General features: G+C 35.7%; 2 protein-coding genes across 2 annotated transcripts; one reads left to right on the plus strand and one right to left on the minus strand.

The window, feature by feature from the left end:
• Positions 1-1,420: 1,420 nt before the first annotated feature.
• Positions 1,421-10,560, plus strand: SMC3 (structural maintenance of chromosome 3). Its single transcript, XM_089050204.1, is given in 29 exon segments — positions 1,421-1,761; positions 1,984-2,073; positions 2,210-2,311; positions 2,637-2,813; positions 2,895-3,025; positions 3,454-3,532; positions 3,608-3,765; positions 3,838-3,913; positions 4,070-4,198; positions 4,285-4,429; positions 4,830-4,960; positions 5,197-5,349; positions 5,443-5,575; positions 5,578-5,631; positions 5,987-6,120; positions 6,420-6,578; positions 7,021-7,329; positions 7,416-7,592; positions 7,856-7,939; positions 8,026-8,235; positions 8,332-8,421; positions 8,744-8,865; positions 8,941-9,096; positions 9,178-9,285; positions 9,373-9,433; positions 9,658-9,792; positions 9,907-9,994; positions 10,118-10,190; positions 10,292-10,560. Coding segments are annotated over 29 exon segments (3,735 nt in total). The 5' UTR covers positions 1,421-1,611; the 3' UTR covers positions 10,413-10,560.
• LOC103330217 (aquaporin NIP2-1-like) lies at positions 10,395-12,822 on the minus strand. The gene is made up of 5 exons (XM_008232761.3): positions 12,545-12,822; positions 12,212-12,436; positions 11,342-11,536; positions 11,191-11,252; positions 10,395-10,862 (listed from the first exon to the last, which is right to left on the minus strand). Exons 1-5 carry the CDS (start codon positions 12,671-12,673, stop codon positions 10,595-10,597), a joined length of 879 nt encoding a protein of 292 aa, XP_008230983.2. The 5' UTR covers positions 12,674-12,822; the 3' UTR covers positions 10,395-10,594.
• Between the last annotated feature and the right edge of the window lie 3,606 nt (positions 12,823-16,428).

Here is a 16,428-nt window from a genome sequence, read left to right on the forward strand (position 1 = left end):
CGGTCGGATGATTTTGTAATTTCATTCCAACGAAACTTTTGTCGGCATTCAAAATAACAGGATCGTAAACCAACATGATCGTTTATTCGACATTCGTGTATTTCGACAAAACATCACTTTTTAGATTCAGTAATTATGATACGCTGCTTAGATAATTATAAATTCAAGTACGACAAAATAGCAACAACGACAAAATCCTTTACTCGACACTTAGATTTTGACAAAATTATACTTTTAGATGGATTTGACAATTATGACATGCCCTTTTTAACTATATAGACAAATGTAAATATTTATAAGGCATGATCGATCAATGAACTAAACCTAGTGATGCCATTTCTAATTGTTATGTTCAACTATATATGCCACATTTGTTATGTTCAAGACTGAATTGATTATGTGGGAGCTTATAATTCCAATGGTAGAATAGTTACTTTCATATTTGCTGTAATAGTTGGAGTCTCACCCTCCTTTGTCTGAATTGAAAAAATAAATTATTTACTCAAATGGTCCTCAAATTTATATTCGAGTTGCATTTTGGTCCCTCAAATAAATTATTCGATCAAATGGTCCATCAACTCTCTATTATTTGGCAAATTGGTTCCCCGTTACATTATGTTCATATTACTGTTAAATATGAGAGCAAATTCATCATTTTGTATGTTAAAAATAAATAAATACTGAAAAATAAAATAAAAAGCTTTTACTCTCTCTCTCTTGTTACATTGGTTATGGGTTGCAGGATGGGTTATGATTGGTTATGCAGGTAGGGGGGAGGAGGAGGGCTATATATGTTGCCGAGAAGGGGGTGAGGGGGTGAATGGCAGAGAGAGAGAGAGGGGGAAAGCAGGAGGGAGGGTCGGTGGGGAATGGGAGAGAGGAAATTGGAGGGAGGGGCTGCTCGGTTTTTCTCTTTTTCTTCAATTTTTTTATAATTTTGTATTAATTTTAATCATATTTTTATTTTTTAATGATGAAAAGTCAATTTTACCCTAAAATTTAGTTAAATATAACAGAAAAGTTAGATGGTGGGACCAATTTGCCAAATAATAAAGAGTTGATGGACAATTTGAAGTGAATAATTTAGTTGAATGATCAAAATGAAACTCGGGTATAAGTTTGAGGATTATTTAAGTAAAAATGACCTTTGAAAAAATATATATATATATATCAAAATAAAATAAATTGTAATGCTACTCAAATATTGGGCCTAACATTTGGCCAGCTCACTATTATGCGGCCCAAGTGTAACCTTCATGGGCTACTGTATGGCCCATGTATCATTTGAGCAGGAGAGGCCCCTCGCAATTTTCAGTTTCCCGCCGAAACGAGAATCGTTATTTTTCACGAAAAATAAAAATATTTTATTTTATTTTAATTTTCGAAAAAAGTTTAAATTTAAACTGGCGGTTCAAATGTAGAAATGTAGATCGGAGACTCAGAATATTCAGTTGCTTTGGGTTTCAGCGAGGAGCTTGAAATTCCTGAGAATCCAATTCTTCGAGAAGCATCTCGCTTCTACTTCTCAGTTCTTAGTATTATTCAGTTGTCTTCGCACTAGGTAAACGAAATCTAAAGAGATACAGAAGGCTCCGAGTTGACTCGGGCAAAATGGTGGTGGAAACGCAGGACGAGTTCATGGCAGACGGCTCCGACTCGGGTCGTGGAGCATCCAAGGCCCCGAGGCTGTTCATCAGGGAAATGGTCATGAGGAACTTCAAGTCTTACGCCGGTGAGCAACGCGTTGGTCCTTTCCATAAGGTTAGGGTTTTTGAAATTCTCTTTGATAAGTTTGCAGGCGCTATTCGTTTTGTAAAATTGGAAGCTAGGAGTTTTGCTTTTTGCCGAAAAAAAATGCATCTTGTGTAAGATTTAGTAAGAATGCTTCGCATATATAGTTACAGAAGATTCGATTCTCTCTCTCTACGAATTTACTTATTAGTTCTATTTTATGTTTTTATTTATTTTTTGGGTGGGGGTCAGAGCTTTTCTGCAGTTGTTGGACCCAATGGGAGTGGGAAAAGCAATGTGATAGATGCAATGCTCTTTGTATTTGGAAAGCGAGCTAAGCAGGTATACTGAATGTTCCTCCTTATTCTATATGATTAGTTTGGATTATATTACATGTATTTTGGGTTTTAAAATCAAATGTTATGTTTCTTTGCCTTGGTTTTACTTTTCTTCCTCTAATTGTGCGATATAATTGTAGATGCGACTTAACAAAGTTTCAGAGCTTATTCATAACTCCACAAATCACCAGAATCTGGATAGTGCTGGAGTTTCTGTTCATTTCCAGGAGATCTTTGATTTGGTAATTTTAACCTTTTATCGTTTGGATTTTGTTTACTCTGAAAATTGATTAGTACCCTTGGTTTGTTGTGAGAAGATAAAAGAAAGAAGATTAAGATTTCAAGTTTTAAAGTGTCCTGTTGTAACTTATTTTTAGAAAAAAGCAATCAATTCAGCTGGACCTGTAGGACTCTCCTGAGATTTTTTGTTTTTGTTTTTGGGTGGGGTTATTCTGGTATTTAGTAATGAATATAGTAGGCTTTAAAGTTTTTTCATGCTTCCTATGTGCCTAAGTATCTGGTGAAAGTGTAGATTATCTTAGTTTGATACGTTTGCAATCATTACAGGATGATGGCACATTTGAAGCTGTTCCAGGAAGTGATTTTGTAATCACTAGGGTAGCATTTCGCGATAACTCCTCCAAATATTTCATTAATGACCGTGCAAGCAACTTCACTGAAGTTACCAAGAAACTGAAAGGGAAAGGAGTTGACCTGGACAACAATCGTTTTTTGATCCTTCAGGTTTGATATTAGACAAGCAGCTCTTCTACTTTGAGAAAGATTTCCTCGGTGTTTTAAGAGTTTGCTTATGGTTACTATCAGGGTGAAGTTGAGCAGATTTCGCTGATGAAGCCAAAAGGTCAAGGATCTCATGATGAAGGTTTTCTTGAATACCTAGAGGACATTATCGGAACTGACAAATACGTTGAAAAGATTGATGAATCAAATAAGGAGTGAGTACTTTTTCTGTGTTTATTATATTGAAAAAATTGTCCTGTTATAATCCTGCTCTTGGACATGCATATTCTCTTTTCAGTCACAGTTTATGCCCTACTTGTAGGATTTCCAAGTGCAGGCAGCTCCTTTTTGTTAGCTAGATAATGAAAGACTAGCAAATGAAAACTTTCCTTGTATGGATGTTTTACAGAAAGACACTAGAACTGATCTCCAGATTTCATTAACTAAAGTAATAGCTATTTTTAATAAAAGAAGATTAAACAATTATCATTTAATTCCTTTTAACATAATAAGGATGGCTTTATGCACTTTTGTTGCTGTATTCTCAATCATTTTTGGGAATTCCCCTCTTTTCCCCATCTTTCTGATAGAGAAATCTCATATTTCTAACAACTGGGCATGTTTGCTTTCATTGGTCTCATAGGTTAGAATCCCTCAATGAGAAAAGATCTGGTGTGGTGCAAATGGTCAAGTTGGCAGAGAAAGAAAGAGATGGCTTGGAGGTATATAAAGTTTACACATTGGTAGACTATCTTCTGATATGATATATTAACCTTCTGATATATATCATTGAACAGGATGTGAAAAACGAAGCTGAAGCCTACATGCTGAAGGAGTTGTCACTTCTGAAATGGCAAGAGAAAGCCACAAAATTGGCTCATGAGGATACCACGGAAAAATTGGTCCATCTACGAGAAAATATGTCCAGCTTAGAAGGAAATCTAAAGACCGAAAGGTAAACCTCGTCAAACTAGGAGTATGTTGATTCAAAACTTATTTTTAATGATGATCTTGGCTGCTATTTCAGGGAGAAGATTCAGGAGAGTAATGATGCATTGAAGGAGCTTGAATCTGAGCACAATAAACATACAAAACAACAAGAGGTTTGGTTTACATGCCTTTTCTGTTCCACAAGCCAAGCTTCTTAGTTAATGATATTTGAATTTCTTGTTTGTTAGAAGAAATGACAAGTACATCAAACCTTATGCTGTCTTCATCACTTTCTCAAAACATGACTTGATTCTGTGTTCTGGTTTTAGGAACTTGAAACTGACCTCAGAAGATGTAAGGACGAATTTAAGCAGTTTGAAAGGGAGGATGTTAAACATCGGGAGGATATGAAGCATGTGAAACAGAAGATCAGGAAACTCAATGATAAAGTCGAAAAGGTAGGGGAAATTCTTTAGGTAGGGGAAAGGCATTCTTTAGTTGAAGTAAAACGGGCATGCATCTTACCTTTCGGCTTCAACTGCAGGACTCGTTAAAGATTAATGACATAGAGAAGGAGTCTGAGGACTCCACAAATATCATCCCAATACTTGAGCAAAGTATTCCACAACTGCAAAAATCCTTGCTGGATGAAGAAAAAGTCCTAGAGGAAATTATAGAGAACTCAAAAGGTGGTTTCTTTTCAATTTCAATTGTTCGGATCTGGTGATTTTCTTTTTGTTAGACTTGTTTACTTAGCATGAAATAAAAGAGTTTGTATAGTTTTAATGTGATGCTCTTGATATGATAAACATTTGGTGGACCAGAATATATCATATATGATTTATACTTTTATCTAGTCTAAAAGTAGTTTGCATATCCGTGAACCATTACATGTCTTTGATGTAATTGACAAGGATGGAATATGTTCTTGTTTCAATGTCTGTTATGTTTCATCTTTGAGTGTTAGCATTCAGTTAGTTATTGAAGTTAGTCCCTTTTACATAATTAGTATCGAATCTTCCCAGCACAGATGCAGCTTTATAGCTAATTTTTCTTAACATGTCACATGCTTCCTCTTTTCACCAACAGCGGAAACTGAAAGTTATCGCTCTGAGCTTACAAAAGTTCGTGCTGAATTAGAACCTTGGGAAAAGCAACTGATTGAGCACAAGGGGAAACTTGAAGTTGCATGTACTGAGGAGAAGCTTTTGAATGAAAAGGTTACGTTATATTGGTGTTGACACTTTATTAGTAAAAAATAAATTGATGGTGACCGGACAGCTCTCTGTATACTTAGTATCTCCTTTCTTTTCAATGATTAGACTATTTGTTCTGTGACTAAAGTAAAAACTAAAGAGTTCTTTTGTACTACTCCTTCTTGGATTGAAGAACTTATGAGTTTTAGTTGGAGGACTTGCAGCTTAATTTACTTTTTAATTTTTTTTAATTGTTGCAGCATCAAGCTGGTCATACAGCTTTTGAAGATGCTCGAAAGCAAATGGATGATATATTGGGAAGGATAGAAACAAAAACTGCTGGCATTTCAAAAATTCAAAGTGAATTAGAAAAGAGCAAGCTTGAAGGAATGGAAGCTCGTAGAGAGGAAAAGGTTTGTTTTCATTATTGAGATTTCAAGGTTTTTTTTGTTAATTTATCGTTTTGCATGTCAAGGGATGTGGTGAGAACTTATGACTTCTTGCAGGATTACATCAAAGAACAAGAAGCTCTGATTCCTTGTGAACAAGCTGCAAGACAGAAGGTTGCAGAACTTAAGTCCATTTTGGATTCTGAAAGGAGTCAAGGAACAGTTTTAAAAGCAATTTTACATGCTAAGGAGTCAACCAAATACAAGGAATACATGGCCGAATGGGTGATTTAGGTGCTATTGACGGTGAGTGTTCTGTGCATTGAGGTTGAGTGTCTGATTGCTGTTAACTTTTATTCTGCTCAAGTTTCAGATTGGTTTTATTTATTGTTGTCATCAGATATGCATTAACTGACAAATAGTTAATTACCTGGAAGTTTAGATTTGTACTTGATGCTGGGTCAAGTGCCTGGTGGCAAGTGAAAAGTGCCATGCACTTACATTCATGATTTCTTTCTTGCTGTGCTTATGATTTTTAACACACTGAAGTGCATATCCTTTTCTTAACTCCATACTTTATTAATTCTCAAAACCACACTCTACATACACTGAGTTTATTTTTTGGAATTAACTTATTTTTTAAATGACATTGTCTTTGCAGCAAAATATGACATTGCCATATCAACAGCTTGCTCTGGACTTGACTACATTGTGGTGGAAACAACTAGTGCAGCACAAGCATGTGTTGAGCTACTCCGAAGGGAGAATCTTGGGATTGCAACTTTTATGATATTGGTATTAATTCCATGTAGTCTTCAGCATAAACCTAAAATCCTAACATTGAGCAACTGTTTTAAGCACCTAAACATATTAGATTGGGGGAAGTTGCAATATTTTCAAAGTTCTTTTTGGATTTTGAAGACATTAGGTTTGGCATTGGGGTGTGAGTTAATCACTCTAGTGAATGGAGGTTATGTCTTGGCAGCACTCATTTTGGGGAATGTACAACAATAGTAGTTGAGTGCATTATGCATTGCATGCAGTTTTTGGGGAGTTACTAATTCTGATTTCATTTTGTAATTTTAATATCTCAGGAAAAGCAAGTTGATCTTTTACCAAAGTTGAAGGAGAATGTCAGCACTCCAGAAGGTGTTCCACGCCTTTTTGATTTAGTCAGAGTTAAGGATGAGAGAATGAAACTTGCATTCTTTTCAGCATTGGGAAATACCATTGTAGCTAAAGATCTTGACCAGGTATATTCCAATTTCCACATGTATCAATCACACCGTCTCTGTTCAGTTAAGCCTAATTTTGCATAGCATGATTGTTGTGCTTCTTAAGTTTGCATAATGTAAAACCCAAAACAAATATGAAAAGAGTCTGAAAGAATGTTGAACATAATAATAAGGATAGCTGGCAAGAATATTCCAAGATCTAGGGGCGGCTATTCTTCATGGGGCATTTTAGAACATATAAGTGATTTTGACATAGTGGGGTAAATGATTACCACTTCACCACTTCATAAGCAGTGATCTCTTACTTTTTTTTTTTGAAAGAAGTTCGAATCAGATTACATTTGAACTCCATTTTCTAATACAAATACAATCAGTGATCCTATATGGCTTACTTTACATTCCGATTAAGTTTCATTTTAGTTTGGCAAGCAATTAAACAGCACTCTATTTTCAATTTTAGGCGACACGCATTGCATATGGTGGTAACAGAGAATTTCGACGAGTGGTAACACTTGATGGTGCACTATTTGAAAAATCTGGTACTATGAGCGGTGGGGGTAGTAAGCCGCGTGGTGGTAAGATGGGCACTTCTATTCGTGCCGCCAGTGTTTCTGGGGAAGCTGTTGGAAATGCTGAGAAGGAGCTCGCAGCCATGGTTGATTCACTAAATAACATCCGCCAACAAATTGCTGATGCAGTGCGGAGATATCAAGGCTCAGAAAAAGCAGTTGCACGCTTGGAGATGGAATTAGCTAAATGCCAGAAAGAGGTGATTCTTAGTATGGCACGTTGGATTCTCAGAGGTTGTATATATTTGAGAAGAATTTCTTCAATAAAAGTTTTAATTTTGAACAGATCGACAGTTTGAATTCACAACATAGTTATCTTGAGAAACAAATTGGTTCCCTGGAGGCTGCATCACAGCCGAAGAAGGATGAGCTTGATCGGCTAGCTGAACTAAAGAATATTATTTCTCTTGAAGAAAAGGAGATGGATAAACTTACACAAGGGTCTAAGCAACTGAAGGAGAAGGTGAGGAACTCTTTTATGACTTTTGTCCTTGCAAGTAGCAGCTAATCATGTTGGGTAACTGAACAACCAAACACAGTACACGCACTCACATACAGGCTGAGTTTGTGCTTTATCTTCTGGTCTACCATGTTTCAATTATATAATTCTGAGAACGGATGGAACTATAAACTAGTTATCACATACACAACGCATATACACATTATTTGATTTGATTTGATTTTTTTGTTTTTGGGTTTTATTGACTGATTTCTGGTTGTCTCTAGGCTTTGAAGCTACAGAGTAATATAGAAAATGCTGGTGGTGAAAGACTAAAAGCACAGAAGTTAACGGTCAATAATATTCAGTCTGTAAGTATTTGCATCACTATGAAATATCTAAACTACTGTAGTGGGGTGTCTGTTGAATGTCCCAATTCGTGCAACTTAATTGCTAGGTTATTGATCAAAAGAACACTGAGATTAACCGCCGCAAAGTCCAAATTGAGACTGGCCAGAAAACACTAAAGAAGCTGACAAAGGTTATTGAAGAATCGAACAATGAGAAAGAACGACTTGAGAAGGAGAAGGAAAAATTATCTGACAAATTCAAAGATATAGAACAGAAGGCGTTTAAAGTTAAAGAGAAATTCGAGGAAATACAGAAGGTTTACTTTTATAATTACTCAATTTCTATGCACCAGGGTAATATTGAAAAAGATAATGTGTCTTACTGCTATATAATTTTGTTATATCCTGTGCAGCTGATTGATAAACATAGAGATGTGTTGGATAAAGCGAAATCTGACTATAACAAGATGAAAAGGACTGTGGATGACTTGCGGGCATCAGAGGTACTATGCTGAAAAATGTGTATTTTTACTGTGTCATTCTATAGTGCCAAAATTATTACTGTTTTGAAATTCCAATGGTGGTAACTATGCCCGTAATACTAGAAGAACCTGATCTGCAAAGCAGTAAGCACAACTATAGAGTAGGTAACTGGCACTTCGCAGTAATAGGTCACTTTCCGTCTTCTTTGTTCATGAATACTACTTGTACTGCACAGTACCAAATCTGGTACCTTAGAATTCTGCTGTTACTCTTTTTTGTATCTATCAGGTCAGGTTGTTTTTCCCCATTAACACCATCAACAATTACTTGGCAATGTCACAGGTTGATGCTGACTTTAAACTACAAGATATGAAGAAGCTAGGAAAGGAGCTGGAGTTGAAGGAGAAGGGTTACAAGAAAAGGCTTGCTGACTTGCAAACTGCCCTTATAAAGCATATGGAACAGTATGTGGATTTCAGAAAATACTGGTTTAGAATGGTTTATTGAACATTTTAATTTTCACTATCTCTTGCTTGCAGAATTCAGAAAGACTTGGTGGACTCTGAAAAGCTTCAAGCAACCCTGGCAGATGAAGTCCTAAATAACCCTTGTGACCTTAAAAGGGCCCTTGAAATGGTAGCACTCCTTGAAGCGCAATTGAAAGAGATGAATCCGAATCTTGATTCAATCGCAGAGTATAGTTTCTCTTCATTTTCAAATATATTTATGATTTGACTTGTATACTGCATAGTTCTTCTAATTGCTTATTTTAATAGGTATCGGAGAAAGGTCTCATCATATAATGAACGAGTTGAGGACCTTAACATGGTCACTCAACAGCGTGATGACATAAAGAGGCAGTATGATGAGTGGAGAAAGAAGAGGCATGACACCTTTCCGTTTATATGTGTTCTCTATTTTTTTTTTTAAAAGTTGTAACTCTTATTCATTTGAAATTATTTTGATTTTAGGTTGGATGAGTTCATGGCAGGATTTAATGCAATCTCTTTGAAGTTAAAGGAAATGTATCAGGTCTCTCTCTCTCTCTCTCTCCCTCCTTCCTCGGTTTTGATGGATCTATTTTTCTACCTTCCATGCTGTCTACAAGTGAGCTTGTTGAACAGTTTGAATTAGCACAGGCATTGCTTGTGCCACTTGTATGCTGGTATCAAATGGTGTTTTACTAATTTGAGAATGCGTTTGATTTTACCTTTAGATGCATGATTCCTTATCTTTTTTGCTTCTGTTATTTATAGATGATCACGCTGGGAGGTGATGCAGAACTAGAGCTAGTGGACTCCCTGGACCCTTTCTCTGAAGGTGTTGTTTTCAGTGTCAGACCGCCAAAGAAGAGTTGGAAGAATATTGCAAATTTATCTGGTGGTGAAAAGGTACTGTGAATTTTTCTCACCCGCTGTTTCTTGATTTCCACAACAGCCAATAAAACCTATCTATACTATAATATGAAAGATATAATATAATCTTTGGTTCTTAACTGCTTACAGACATTGAGCTCGTTAGCTCTTGTTTTTGCACTGCATCATTACAAGCCTACCCCTCTTTATGTAATGGATGAAATCGATGCCGCTCTAGGTACTTTTTGATGAATTGCTGTGCTAAATTCCAATTTTTTTTCATATCAATTTATGAACACCCCCCCTCTCTTTTTCGGGGGTACCCCCAACATTCGTATTTATGGTTCATATGGCCTTGCAGACTTCAAGAATGTCTCTATTGTGGGCCATTACGTGAAGGACCGGACAAAGGATGCACAGTTCATAATCATAAGGTTGGTTAATTGCTCTCTGTGGAAGATTATAACTGGAAATCACTGGAATCATGTTAATAATTGAAGCTGGTTGTTTACATAATGTATTGTGCTATGTGCAGCCTTAGGAACAATATGTTTGAGTTGGCAGATCGACTGGTTGGGATATACAAAACAGATAATTGCACAAAGAGTATCACCATCAATCCAGGAAGTTTTGTGGTCTGCGAAAATGCTGCTTGACCCAATTCTTTTAGCACCAGGCTTGCGTATAAGTACATTTTTTTTATATTAGAGTATTTTGTTTATGCTATGTATTGGCAATGCCATGTTGCCTGGTATTTAAAACAAAAACACGAACTTCTAATATAGAGACTCTTGGATTTTCCCATATGATTAGGTTTGATCTGTGAAACCCAAAATTTTCAAGCTGAATCGAGAGGATCTTTGCAGGGAACTTGTCCATTGTCGCTCCTCATTCGACGAAGCTTTAATGCAAATGAGCACCGTGGTGGTGGTGGTGATACTGGCTGGGTCGGGTTATCACTGACCCGGATGAAGTTGTAGGACCATGACCCAAGTAGGGTTCCTATCACTGGTCCAACGACGTAGACCCAGATTCCCTTGTAGTATGCGCTTGCAATTGCTGGGCCTATTGTCCTGGCTGGGTTCATGGATCCACCTGATATTGGTCTGATTATTCACTAAACTGCTTGTTAGCTGTTATAATAACTCACTCTTTATGTCTCTAATGCAAAAAGTAGCAAGTTTACGTAAAAGTAATGGGAATCAAAATTAAAGGAATTATTTCCATTCCCGACTTCTCTGTAGTTAATTACACATAAGAAATTATTTAATATGCATGTTCTACCTTAACATACCTATTCAAATACTCAAAAATTGGAATCGAATCAACTAGGAGAGAGTAGTTGATTCAATTGACACATTCCTTATTTATCATATTCCCTTTCTTTATATTCCCATTACATATAAGTAAACATAAGTGTAACTTTATGCTTACCCAGCAAAGATTGAAGTTATGCAAACTGCGGAGCCAACTGCTACACCTGCCAGCTCTCCTATCTGTTTTTTTTCAAAAATGAAAATTTTAAATTAAAGAGTTGAAAATTCATGACAAAATAAAGGAGAAAATAATGGGATGTCATATGTACCGCTTTGGTATCGGTTGCCACTGCTGAAGCGATGAACATCATGGAGAATGTCATGACTATTTCTGCGATTAAAGCTTGAAAGTCTGATCCAGAAGGTGATGTGGTGCCAACATGTTTGATTGGATGCAATAGCACAGAAAGCGTAAATGAGGCAGATATGGATCCTGCTAGTTGAGCTACCCAATAGATTGGGACCTGAAAGAAAGCATTGAAGAATAGACACACAGAAAGGTCCATGAATTTTTGCGGTACAACGCTATTATTATGGTATATATTCCTAAACCCACTACCATAAACTAAACTTGGGGTACTTTGCTGAAAACTGGACCAAATGCTTTTTGCCCCATGCCTCCCCCCAAAAAAGCCTATTTGGGAATGTAATCATTTTGAATTTATCACAAACATTATTTAAAATGTAATTCTCGGACATTACTCTAATTTATAGGGAGGGGGATTCGAAAATGAATTCAAGGAGTCGAGAGTTCATTATCCTGGCCAACTAGCCTAATCCACTTATAGAGAGGATTCACTCAATTAACAACATTGTTGCTTTCTCCTATCTTCTCCTTCCAATCTCAATTTATTAAAATTGTTTTCATAAGATAATATCCCAATTATTTTCATTATTCATTTAAGTTAGTTGAATTTTGTGGCCACATGTGACTACAGTGGATAACATCGTGGGTCATGGGCCCAAATGAGGCTTGGCCTGGACCCTACGTAAGCATCTATCATATCATGTGCATGGCATTGGACACATATGATTGAATTCCAACAGAGAAAAAGAAAATTAAATAAATAAAAAACCCCCAACCGCATAATAACAAAGATAGAACTACATGGGGATCTCAGAAGGGCAGCTGTAGGTACCTGTTTCCATGGAAAATGCCTAACAGCAGCAAAAGCTAGAGTGACGGCAGGGTTCATGTGTGCCCCAGAGATGTGGCCAACCGCATAGATCATCACGGTCACTACAAGCCCTCCTGCAATTGAAGCTCCAAGCCTTGACACTTTGTGTTCATCGCTGGCAGCAAGAGCAGCCGAACCACATGTCACAAACACCAACATGTACGTGGCTATCATCTCCGCCACCACCTGCATGAAATGCATACACGTTAATTAAGTTGAACAATTTCAGAAGATGAAAACGAAACAAAAACAAAAAAGGAGGGACAAATATATCACATACAACGTTGTACCTACCTTTCTGAAAAAACCAGGTGGGTAATATTGTTGTTCAAATGTTGGATTTTGGGATGTGGGGTGGTTTTCCTGCACTGAGACTAACTCGTTTGTGTTGTGGTTTCCAGGCTCTGGATGTTTTGTGGCCATTTTTCGATTCAGAAGAATTAAGAAGCTGGAATTTGAATAAATATACTACTGGTGATGGGAATTAGGGAATTGGAGGAGAGATTGATCTAGTGCCAAGATTGCAGGAGCTCATATGCCCTCAGGCTGGTTTGGTAGAGAAGATTTTATAGTAGAGATATCACTTTAAGTTAATATATAGTCCAACAATTTAGTGCCAAAGTGGAGTTTTGTTAGATAAAAAGAAGAGAAGATATCACTTTAAGTTAATATATAGTCCAACAATTTAGTGCTAAAGTGGAGTTTTGTTAGATAAAAAGAAGAGAAAATATCACTTTAAGTTAATATATAGTCCAACAATTTAGTGCTAAAGTGGAGTTTTGTTAGATAAAAAGAAGAGAAAATATAAGGTTGCAGAAAGTAACGGGATTCAGTAACGAGGGATTTTTCAAATAATTTTATTTGAGAGATACTTTTTAGAGTTCCCTATGAATTTGTTTTCAACAATCTAAATCATCTATTTTTTAAGTTTACATTTATAGATCATTCTTGCAAAAAATTAGACAAATCAAAAACCGTTTCTACACAATTGTGTCCTACAAAATCAACAAATACAGTCTTCAAAAAAGTAATAAAATTTTAATAATTCAATTGAGTGGTCAAATGATATCGGATTGAAGTTATTTTTTATAGAGATGATTTTTAAATGAATATCTACAAAATAGACTGTTTGAATTAGTAAAATACAATACGAAGTAGACTCTATAAAGATGTTATTCAAATAAACTTATTTGAGAGATCCTCAATAAAAGTTCTCTGTGTGTGTATATATATATATGTATAGATGTAGTTGTAGATAGGTTAATTAACTTTGGGTTTTGCTTTAAAAATATATTGGCATCTTGTTTTGTTTGATTCATGCCTACAACTCTGTTTGGTATTCTGGTTAACAAGTGATGATATTCATGAGATGAGCGCATGGTCAAAGAAAAGCGACTGCCTAAGTCGCCGCATTAGGGCGCCCAAAAGAATATTTTGTCTCATTCGTTTTAGTCTTTATTTATGTCCACTGCTTGCTGTCTATATATAAGTGTAGCTGATTCAAATTATTCAAATTCTTCATGTATGTTGATTTATAACTTGTTTGGGAATTTTTTATTTAAAAAACTTGATGGGAAAGATCATCATCTTGATTTGATCTTTGTGAACCTTTTTTTCTTTATCTTAATTCTTAGCAAGGCTAGGTATGTGCATGTCCTTCACTTTATTAGTTTCTTGAAATGTTAATTAGGTACTAATAAATGAGCACTTGTTAGCTAAAAATCAACATCAACAAGGTTTATAGCTTAGTGAAAAATGACATTTACTTGTAAATAAGTGATTTCGGGTTCGAATCGCCATGACACATTGTGCGTGTAAGAAATTTATTTCCCTTAACTATCGCTTGTATTAAAGATAAAAACAAAAACAAAAACTAACAATATTTGTTTGGTTAGTTGCAAGTTTAGTAATCATATGCTGCTCCTAAAATTTAAGAGGCCCAAAACGAAACAGGAAAAAGAAGCCCACGGACAATCAACCTGACCTGCACCACTCCACCACATATCCTGGAGTTTTTCCCCCAGAGGTGGTGGAGATTAAGTACACCACATATGTATGTGGCCACTTGATATTAAATATTGTTTTGTGGATATACATCATCATTAAACACGTGCTCATAGTTTGGTAGGCGTCTAGATTTTAAGGTTCAGGGAAGCTGTAATGAGGAAAAACAAAATCTCAGAGAGAGAAATGAGTGGTTGAAGGCCGAAGCATGAAAGAGAAAATTAAGATACATGCGGCTGGAAAAAGAATTGCATATGAAGTTGTATGTCAGAGACCTCTTATATTGGGCAACTTGAAAATCAATACCAATATAATAAACTCATATTAATAAAATAATATTTATTATGGGGTTTAATTTTTCTTATTTTATACTGAAAGACAAATGAAAAATGAATATTAATGTTATTAAATTAATATCATTACCAAGCTACAACAACATATTAATGTAAATTAAAATTTAATGTTGGGCCCCCTTTTAAAGTGGGGTTGTATGCGGTCGGTCACTTTACTCATGCTAAATGTCATAGGTATCATAAGAGGGTCATTAATAGCCATCCGATAAATCCCTTAGCCTCCGTTTGAGGAAAATAATTCGTAATTTAGCTAAAAGTTGAGAATTTAAGAAGAGTAATTGACAATTCCCTTGTTTGGCAGTCTAGCATCTCACTAGATGCAATTGCAACCAAATTTGAATCCCTTGTTTATCCTAACCAAATTTGGCAAAACACTTTTTCTAAGAGCAATAAGTCATTCACTCATTGCAATTTTGAAACTACATCGGTTTGATCCCGTTAAGGGTACGTAGGCAGTTTAGCATCCCACTAGATAGAATCGCAACCAAATTTGAATCTATGGTTTATCCTAACTAAATCAACCCAAACACTTTCCCAAATGCAAATGTCAATTGTAGAAAATTTGTGGGTTCATCAAAATTGCTCATTATTTTTCTACACATTGACAATAAGAAAAATGGTACAAAATTATCCAATTTTTTCCATGGGTCATCTACCTATGCAAATTTCAATGAGATTAAATTCAAACATCTCAAACACAAATTCTCAATTAGTGGGCCACACTTACCCATTAATTTTCAATTTTTCCCATGGGTCATTTACCTATGAAAATCTTAAAATCTCCAAATTGTCTCATAGATACAAATTCTAAATTAGTGGACCACACTTACCCATTAATCTCTAAATTCCAAACTACGTTGGTTTGATCCATTCGAAAGGGTATGTAGGCAATCTAGAGACTCAATCTAGATGCAACCGCCTAAATCTTAAATCCAAATAGAATCCCTGTTTTATTTTTAACCAAATTCGCCCCAAACACAATTTTATATTGAATCCTTGGTTTATTAAGCTAAATTCACTCAAACACTCCTTAAAACAATTCAAATCAAACCCCGAGGTTCGACTTAAGGACAGCTGCAAAACCAAACACACACGTTCTATTTCTTTATGATGGAATTAAAGGATGTTCCCTTGAAGTAAGGATTGTAATTAAGAGACATCGTGTCTCGAATGGTCTAACTTAAAATAATAAAGCTCCATTATTTAATTAATTAGTGGCGGTGAAATTGTGTTGGGAGGTTCACATTTTTTTTTGAACAATAAGTTCAAGATTTGGAATTTTTAGCTTCTATGGATCATGACATATCAAATCATTCAACATTAGAGGAAATACAAATAATATTCATGATATGATTGCAAGTGTTCAAGTTACTGATCAATGGACAAACTTTCGCGATACATTGGCATTAGAGATGTTCCATAATTATCAAGTGCAATGAAGCATCATTAATTCTTGATTTATTGTTCACACTTGGACCTTTGTTTCTCTTTTTTCGTGTATTTCATAATTTTTTTTAAGTTGAAAAAATTAATCATAATGATCATTACTTCTTAAGTCATTTGTTTCTATGAGTACTTGAGTATTCTATCACATGTTGTCATGCTTATTGATGTCCAAAGTTGAGATTCTCTACTTCATTTCTTCTAATTGTGTTTTAAATGTGCGAAAATGAACAAGCAGGGGGCCAAAGTCATGAATGGATTTGGAGGAAAAGAGGCTTACAAAGTAAAGTCAAGGAAAAGGAAAGACAAACAAGGAGTTGAACCTGAAGGACAAGACAAAACTACCTTCGGTGAAATATAGCTATGGAATATACAAGC

The sequence above is a fragment of the Prunus mume genome, linkage group LG4 (genome assembly GCF_029339155.1).
Source record: "Prunus mume cultivar Tortuosa linkage group LG4, ASM2933915v1, whole genome shotgun sequence".
Lineage (NCBI taxonomy): Eukaryota > Viridiplantae > Streptophyta > Magnoliopsida > Rosales > Rosaceae > Prunus > Prunus mume.